The sequence below is a fragment of the Littorina saxatilis genome, linkage group LG16, assembly GCF_037325665.1.
Source record: "Littorina saxatilis isolate snail1 linkage group LG16, US_GU_Lsax_2.0, whole genome shotgun sequence".
NCBI lineage: Eukaryota > Metazoa > Mollusca > Gastropoda > Littorinimorpha > Littorinidae > Littorina > Littorina saxatilis.
The window spans coordinates 15,576,665-15,586,228 of record NC_090260.1 but is presented as its reverse complement, the minus strand read 5'-3'; the positions used below and the strand labels follow the sequence as shown (position 1 = coordinate 15,586,228).

The 9,564-nt window shown below is 49.5% G+C and overlaps 1 protein-coding gene across 6 annotated transcripts in view; it reads left to right on the top strand.

Annotated features, from left to right (window-relative positions):
- Positions 1-8,573, top strand: part of LOC138950502 (uncharacterized) — a 252,255-nt gene extending 243,682 nt beyond the window's left edge. For all 6 annotated transcript variants that reach the window (XM_070322220.1, XM_070322215.1, XM_070322216.1 and 3 more), the window contains one exon: positions 7,255-8,573. In XM_070322220.1, the coding sequence (XP_070178321.1) occupies positions 7,255-7,670 (416 nt within the window). In that variant the 3' untranslated portion in view covers positions 7,671-8,573. The remainder of the gene's footprint in view (positions 1-7,254) is intronic.
- Positions 8,574-9,564: the final 991 nt, after the last annotated feature.

Genomic DNA, 9,564 nt, shown 5'->3' with positions numbered 1-9,564 from the left:
TTCTGCTGTCATAGGGCTGACGGTTTTTTTCGCTGACAGCGCGCACGGGATTTTCAGGGATTGAGTTTCTCGTGTCTTTTTCCTGCTTGGGGAGGCAAAACTGTGTATAGCTGGACTGGTTTGGTGACAAGGTCAGTCACGTGTATTTGGCTAGGTGGTCTGTCAGAGACTCAAGGACGACACACTTGACACCCAGCGGCAGAAGGGGAAGGACCTAACACACAGTTACTAGAGTATGATGGTTTTTCACCGAGTATCATATTCGGCACTCTAGGGGAACTTCCACAAGTTATTCCTTTCCTCTGCCACGTATTTTGCTGAGGACAAGTCGTCACATTTCCTTCGTCGGCGATGGCTTTCGCATAAGGATTCGACAAGGGGTTCTGGACGTTTTGGGTCACTGTTGACGAACAGAGACTGTTCCAGGGAGGAGGCGGACTTTGCTTCCATTGAGAGTTACAATCATAGGCTTTTGAGGTAATAAATCATTATTTAACGCTGTTGATGAGTCTGTGTTGTGGAATGAAATACTCTCTGTTGTTCTTTCCAGGTTAGCGCATAATTTACTCTCTGTGACGCTAAAATACTAATCTGTATATGGTTTTTGCAGATAGGGAGAGAAGGACGGAAAATGGCTGTTTTGTTGTTGTAAAAAGTCAGTTTTGTGCAGGCCCACGTGCTCGATGAGATATTTAAAGATGACATGTTTTAAGGTGGTGGGTGAGGGGTAGCTGACATGTTTAGTGCACCGATGCTTTCTGTTTGCAGCCTTCCTTCGTTCGTTCGTTTCGTTCGTTCGTTACGTTCCCGTAACATCGGCACGGCTGACTCTGGCGGGAACTGTTGAGGCTACGCTAACCAGGAGACCGGCTAACCAGCGGACCGGCTAACCAGCGAACCGGCTAACCAGCGGACCGGCTAACCAGCGAACCGACTAACCAGCATACCGGCTAAGCAGCAGCAGCAGAGATAAAGCTAAGTGCACCATGTCGTACGCACCCCGTTGACCACCGTTGTCTTTTCGTATCTATGATTTCATTGGAGTAGTGACAACGTGGGGTGTGTGACACCTGCACGAACTAGAGCTTTTCGAACAGAACATTCTCATTTCGACTGTATTTACACGGGTTCAGCGTGTTACTATAATTTTCTACATAGTACTGGCATTTTGTCAGTGAACACTGGTTTTTTACGTGTTGAGAACGTAAAAGGAACATATTTTGAGTGAAGGCTCGAGGGAGGTGGAGAGTTTATACATAAACAGGCGTCTGAAACTTATACTTTTGTTGACTCTATTTAATTGTATGCCTGCGAGAGTGGATCGTGGTGTGGTTAGTTAATTAGTAGTAATTAACCGGTTCATAATCACCTTGAGTGATATATTGAAACGTGACACGTGGGGGCCAAGCCGGGATTTACTCAGTTAATTTCCAACTGATAAAGACCCACCAATTAAGGAGAACTAAGAGCAGATAATCTCGTCAGTGCTCGACTTATTTTCTGCTTGGTGCTACCCTTTTTTGTATAGTTTTGATCATATACCACACCTTAAGCGATTCACATCTTGCAGGAAATGTAAATTGTAATTTGTGAGTTATTGTATGCGCTAACTGTGATTATCTCCCTTTCCTTTGTTTGTGAATCTTTGTTGTTGTACGTTCAGAGTTTTCCGTTGCAGAGAGCTGAGCGGGGTTAGCGGATTTGTTATTCGTTTTACTCAGTTTTCTCTACATTGTTGTTTCGCATTCCGTAACAGGTTACATTTTCTACCGTCTTGTTTTACTTGGATTTTTCTCCATATTTTGACTTTGTTGGAATTTTGGGGGGGAAGGGTCCGAGGACTTCTGTCCTAACCAAGGCTGTGGGAAACACTCTGTTTCACCGCAAAAAGCAGCCGATAAAGTAGGCCACGGCTGTGGGAAACACTTTGTTTCACCGCAGAAAGCAGCCATAAAGTAGGCTACGCGATTTGTTCTACACCGTTTGGATTTTTCTTCTGCATTTTCCGGTTGCTGGATTTTTGTATCCACCGCTTTCGTCACCGCGTATTCTAGCTATAGCTGCGTTAGACTTACTTTTGTGATAAAGCTTTGCTAAAACTAACCATGGCTACAGGGGGATCTCCGACGAGGAGAATAACTTTCGAGACTCCTGGCAGTGAGGAACAGACAGAGCGTGACGCACGCGTTAGAGCGCGTAGTTTGCTTAAACGCAAGGAGCTGGAACGTAGGGAAGACATAGAGCGACAGACGAGAAAAGAAGAGCTTGAGAGACAGGAACGACAGGCCGAACTTGACAGACAGGAAAAGAAAGACGAACGTGACAGACTAGACCGGAAGGAACAGGCGGATCGCGATCACCAGCTAGAGCTAGCTAGGCTACAGGCCGAGAAGGGTACGCTCACTCAGGCTAGCGCGCCGACGTTTGTTGCCGACCGTACGAGACTGCCGACGTTCGACGATGACAAGGACGAGCTCGACGACTTTTTACGCCGGTTTGAGCGCATTGCATCTGACCAGAAGTGGGAAGAGGCCACGTGGGCTAGCCGCCTTAGCACCTGCTTAAAGGGACGCGCATTGCAGCTCTACAACGCTTTGGAGGACGACGAGGCGAGAGACTATCAGGCACTTAAGAAGGCGTTACTCCAGCGCTTTAACCTGACTGCTGAAGCCTACAGACGACGTCTGCGTAACAGCAAGAGACTGAGCGGCGAGCTGAGTCATCAGTTTGTGGCACGCCTTAACCTCTACCTGCGGCGCTGGGTGGAGATGGCCGAAAAGGACTGGACCGTCAACGACCTTGCCGACCTCATAGTCATGGAACAACTGATGTCCAGCCTGCGACCTGAGGTGGTGACCTTCGTGCAGGAGCACCAGCCCAAGACTACTCAGGAGGCAGCCGACTGGATCAGAGTGCACGAGGACGCCCAGGCGATCTCCGGCAAATCTTCAGGCTCACGGCCAGGAAAAACGGGAAATTCGGGTTCTTCAGGACCCAAGGACGGGAAGGACGATCAGGGACACAAGGGATCGAGTTCCAGAACTGACATCCAGTGTTACTACTGCAACAAGCGGGGCCACGTGAAGAAGGACTGCCACAAGAGACAGGCTGACCAGAAGGGCGTTCACTTCGTTGGCAGTGAGGAGTTCAGGGACGTCACGAGCTCATGCACCATCCCACAACTCTGCGTTCCGTGCTCCAGGAAACATTTCCAGCCCCACTGCAACGTCTACGTTAACGGAGTGAAGGGCGAAGGTCTGCGGGACACAGGGGCAGACATGATAGTGGTTCGGGCGAGTCTAGTTCCAGCTATGGCCTACACAGGAGACAGCATCAGGGTGAGAATGGCCGAGGCATCTCACGCTTACGACTTGAACACGGCAGTGATCAAGGTCGTAACCCCGTTGTTCACGGGGACCATTGTGGCCGTCGTCATGGACGATCCTCCATGCGACCTGCTCATTGGAAACCGGGTTCAGTTTGTGGACGGCGTCACCAGGGAGGTTCCCGTTTATCGGTCTCCCGACGTCATTTCAGTGCTCACGCGGGCACAGGCGGAGCGAGAGGACAAACCTCTCAAACCCCTACCTGCTGCACGAGCTGCCCTGGGGAACGTGACCCCCGCGCTTCTCGCGAAGGCTCAGGATTCTGACCCGACCTTAGCTACTCCTCGGGAGCACGCGAAGTCGGGGAAGGTGAAGCTGAGCGGGAAGCATGGGAGGTCAAAGTTCCTCAGGGACAAGAAGTTGCTCTACCGTGAGTTCAGCAACCAAGAAGGTACATTCAAACAGGTTGTCGTGCCTCGCGAGTTTCGCGAGGGTGTCATGGCAACGGCACACGACTCGATTCTGGGAGGTCATCTTGGTACCAAGAAGACCACGGATCGTGTCTGGCGCCACTTTTACTGGCCAGGCATCTGCACGGATGTCCGACGTTTCTGTGCGTCCTGCGATAAGTGCCAGAAGGTGGTTGCCAAAGGAAGGGTGAGGAAGGTCCCCTTAGAGAAGATGCCGCTCATCGACGAACCCTTTCGTCGGGTGGCAGTGGACATCATCGGGCCCATCTTGCCTGCGTCTGAGGACGGAAACAGATACATTTTGACCATGGTGGACTACGCTACTCGATACCCAGAGGCGATCCCTCTGAAATCGATTGAAGCCACGCGAGTAGCTGAGGCTCTGGTTACTATGTGGTCCCGGCTGGGAATTCCATCAGAGGTACTCACCGACAGAGGCACGCAGTTCACGGGAGGAGTGATGGCGGAGGCAGCACGACTGCTATCACTGGAGCAGCACTTCACCACTCCTTACCATGCTCAGTGCAACGGACTGGTGGAAAGGTTCAATGGCACCTTGAAGACCATGCTGAGGAAACTAGCTCAGGAGAAACCACGCACGTGGGACAGGTACATCCCAGCATTGCTTTTTGCATACCGCGAGGTTCCTCAGGAGAGCTTGGGTTTTTCCCCATTTGAGTTGTTGTACGGCAGACAGGTACGCGGTCCCATGGCTATCCTGCGTCAAGCTTGGACGGACGAAGAAGCTGACGAGGAGGTGCAGACGACAGCGACCTACATCGTAGAACTCAGGAACAGGATTGAAGAGACCTGCAAATTGGCTCAAGAGAACCTGGGAAGAGCAGCACAGCGTTACGCGCGAGGATTCGACCGCAAGGCACGGCCGCGCAGCTTCAAGATTGGAGAACGGGTGTTGCTACTTCTACCTGTCAAACACAACAAGCTACAACTGCAGTGGCAAGGACCTTTTGAGGTGACAGCGAAAGTGGGCCAAAACGACTACAGGATCGTCATGAACGGGAAAGCACGCCTGTACCACGCCAACCTGCTGCGCGCCTACATAGAGAGGACAGCCTACGGGGAGAAGAACAAAGACCAGAAGAACAAAGACAAAGGACAGAGAAGGTTGCAGTTATCAGGGGTGAAACGAGGGGTTGCTCGTTCTTGAGGACGACCTTTCTGTCTGGAGACGGACCATCAACCTCTGCAATATCTTCAGGTTGCAAGGTTGGCAAACGCCAGACTTATGCGCTGGGCGTTGATTCTCCAACCGTACCAATTCACGGTACGCGTCATTCCGGGCGCCAACAATGTTGGAGCTGACTTTCTCTCTCGGGCTGTAGAGGAGAACATGACTGTGAGCGAAACCGAGGTTTCGTCTTGAAGAGGGGAGGTGTGTCACGATCGGGTGACAGAGACCAAGAAAGCGTCACTCAGTGGAGTGCCTGTTCTGGGTCAATGTATGATAGAAAGCGCCTGTGCGTGATATTGGACACAGCAGAGTTTTTGCTGACAGTGCTCCCGAGCACGGATGTTTTGAAACGCACGAGCTTCACAGTGCAGGTTTCTGCTGTCATAGGGCTGACGGTTTTTTTCGCTGACAGCGCGCACGGGATTTTCAGGGATTGAGTTTCTCGTGTCTTTTTCCTGCTTGGGGAGGCAAAACTGTGTATAGCTGGACTGGTTTGGTGACAAGGTCAGTCACGTGTATTTGGCTAGGTGGTCTGTCAGAGACTCAAGGACGACACACTTGACACCCAGCGGCAGAAGGGGAAGGACCTAACACACAGTTACTAGAGTATGATGGTTTTTCACCGAGTATCATATTCGGCACTCTAGGGGAACTTCCACAAGTTATTCCTTTCCTCTGCCACGTATTTTGCTGAGGACAAGTCGTCACATTTCCTTCGTCGGCGATGGCTTTCGCATAAGGATTCGACAAGGGGTTCTGGACGTTTTGGGTCACTGTTGACGAACAGAGACTGTTCCAGGGAGGAGGCGGACTTTGCTTCCATTGAGAGTTACAATCATAGGCTTTTGAGGTAATAAATCATTATTTAACGCTGTTGATGAGTCTGTGTTGTGGAATGAAATACTCTCTGTTGTTCTTTCCAGGTTAGCGCATAATTTACTCTCTGTGACGCTAAAATACTAATCTGTATATGGTTTTTGCAGATAGGGAGAGAAGGACGGAAAATGGCTGTTTTGTTGTTGTAAAAAGTCAGTTTTGTGCAGGCCCACGTGCTCGATGAGATATTTAAAGATGACATGTTTTAAGGTGGTGGGTGAGGGGTAGCTGACATGTTTAGTGCACCGATGCTTTCTGTTTGCAGCCTTCCTTCGTTCGTTCGTTTCGTTCGTTCGTTACGTTCCCGTAACATCGGCACGGCTGACTCTGGCGGGAACTGTTGAGGCTACGCTAACCAGGAGACCGGCTAACCAGCGGACCGGCTAACCAGCGAACCGGCTAACCAGCGGACCGGCTAACCAGCGAACCGACTAACCAGCATACCGGCTAAGCAGCAGCAGCAGAGATAAAGCTAAGTGCACCATGTCGTACGCACCCCGTTGACCACCGTTGTCTTTTCGTATCTATGATTTCATTGGAGTAGTGACAACGTGGGGTGTGTGACACCTGCACGAACTAGAGCTTTTCGAACAGAACATTCTCATTTCGACTGTATTTACACGGGTTCAGCGTGTTACTATAATTTTCTACATAGTACTGGCATTTTGTCAGTGAACACTGGATTTTTTACGTGTTGAGAACGTAAAAGGAACATATTTTGAGTGAAGGCTCGAGGGAGGTGGAGAGTTTATACATAAACAGGCGTCTGAAACTTATACTTTTGTTGACTCTATTTAATTGTATGCCTGCGAGAGTGGATCGTGGTGTGGTTAGTTAATTAGTAGTAATTAACCGGTTCATAATCACCTTGAGTGATATATTGGAACGTGACAGTCTGTCAGTCTGTCTGTTTGTCTGTCTGTCTGTCTGTTTGTCTCTCTCTCTCTCTCTCTCTATCTCTCTCTTTCTCTCGCAATGCAGTGTCAGTCAGGTCGGTGTACAACATTTTGATGACGTCATTAAACTTACAAGAAATATTGATATTTGCGTCATTAACTGTGACGTCGTTACATAATATCGTCACAAGTCTGCCAAGGTGAGGTGTTGAACCCTAAATAATATAAAATTGTTTTTCCTATTTTCAGGTGGTTGTGGTGCTGCTGATGTAGTTGTAGTCTCTGTTCACGTGTTGCTGCAGCCGGTGTTGGTGCGAAAGTTAGACATGGGTCGTCGTTGTTGTTTGTGTCGTGGTTGTTGTTGATGGTGATGGTGGTGTCGTCGTCGTCGTTGCTGTTGTTGTTGTTGGTGTTGTTGTTGTAGTTGTTGCAGTCGGTGTGGATGTATATTACACAACGACGATGTGATGTTGACGGTGTGTGTGATGTTTCAGGTTGCGATGACAACGCTCCCCACGGGCAGGGCGGCCTCACCTACAGCGACGTCTTTGTGCTGGGTAAGATGGAGTGTGAAACATACATACATGATGATAACCGCCACTCACCAGCACCCTTCATCCGGGGCCTCGAGTCACGCGGCGTCCCCACCCGTAAGGTGGCTCATAACGACACAGCGGCCGTTAGACAACTGGCTGAAATGACATCGGGTCCCACACAGAGAGCGGCAGGTAGGGGTCGAGACGAGGCGGTGACGGTGGCCAATGAGAACACAGTATGGGGCTTGGAGAGACACGTCGTCGTCTACCTGGACAGTAATGTGTATGGTGCTGGTGCTGACGATACCGGCCGCCTGAGATCCATGTCGCGGTCCACGGCCCAGGTGATCTGGGTGAAGAATGTTAGGAAATAGACAGCGACAGCGACACTGAGTGACACCCACATCTCGTCACCGCCACCACCACCACCTGCCTCAACTATACGTCCCGCAACGTCCAACGATGTCTAACAACAACAACAACCACAACAACAACAACAACAACAACCGTTGAACTGAAATTCAGCATTTTATTGACTCCATTTACTTAAAATCAGCAATACCTGTCCTTACAACCTGCCGCTCTCTGACAACTACGACGACAACATCATCCTCTACCACGACATCCACCACCATCCAACACCATCACCACCGACACCGACAACAACAACCCGAGTGACATTTTTATCGTTTTAAAATACGGAAAGAAAAATCTCTCAACACATCGCTTGTTGTTCACTGACAAGCGCATGATTTCATAATTAGCGTCATCAAGAAATGACGTCACGGACAGACAGTAAATGTTCTAGGGACAGTGGTATCCATGAACATGCTAACAAGAGAGAGAGAGAGAGAGAGAGAGAGAGAGAGAGAGAGAGAGAGAGAGAGAGAGAGAGAGAGAGAGAGAGAGAGAGAGAGAGAGAGAGAGAGAGAGAGAGAGAGAGAGAGAGAGAGAGAGAACAAATACAGAGACAGAGAAGGACAGAGAGAGAAACGGACAGAGAGATGGACAGAGAGATGGACAGAGAGATGGACAGAGAGATGGACAGAGAGATGGACAGAGAGATGGACAGAGAGAGAAACGGACAGAGAGATGGACAGAGAGAGAGGGAAAGGGGAAGAGGGAGAGGAAATATCATTTTGATACCATACGTCTACCGCTGAGAACTGTTTTGGGATATTTTGCTAAAAAACAACAAATACTGTGATATCAATTCAGTGTCAAAACTATTCCGGTTCTTAAATGATTAATACATTCTACGTATGATGAATTTGAAATCTTGTTTTCTTCATTTTTGACAGTTCATCTGCGCGAGCATGTGTGGGTGCTTTGATGTGTGTGTGTGTATGTATGTGTGTGGGGGTATGTGTGTGTGTGTGTGTGTGGGTATGTGTGTGTGTGTGTGTGTGTGTGTGTGTGTGTGTGTGTGTGTGTGTGTGTGTGTGTGCCTTGGCGGCAACACTTTCTATTGTAATCCTAGTGTTAGCACACCTACATTAAGCTCACTGAACAGAGAACAAACAACACGTACACAACTTCTTGGAGTAAAGATAAACTGGAAATCATTTGGAAACAATGCTCCAAATCCATAGCCCTTCCCCGACAGTTACAACTCTACGTACGCACACAAACACACGCGCACGCACACACAAACACGCGCAAACACATAAACACACACACACACACATACACACACACGATTAAACAGATCCACACACACACTAACATTCCCACACACACACACACACACGCACGTACACGCACGCACGCACGTACGTACGCTTACACTGAAGCAATCAACACACACACACACACACACACACACACCACACACACTCACACAGATCAAAAGACGCGCCAACTCCCCCCCCCCAACCTCTAGTTCCCCCACACACGCACGCATACACTTTAACACACATACAGATCCATAGACGCACTTATCCCCTCCCCCAAAACACACACACACTCACTCATATCCACATGCACACTACCGCCCTCCCCCATCACCCGACACAAACACGCACGCACGCACGCACGCACTTAAACAAAAATCACACAGACGCACGCACGCACGCATACACTTAAATACACCCCCCACACACACACACGCACGCACACGCACGCACGTACGTCTGCTTACACTAAAACAATCAACACGCGCACACACACACACACACACACACACACACACACACACACACACACACACACACACTCATATCCACATACACACAACCACCCTTCCCCATCACCCGACACATACACACA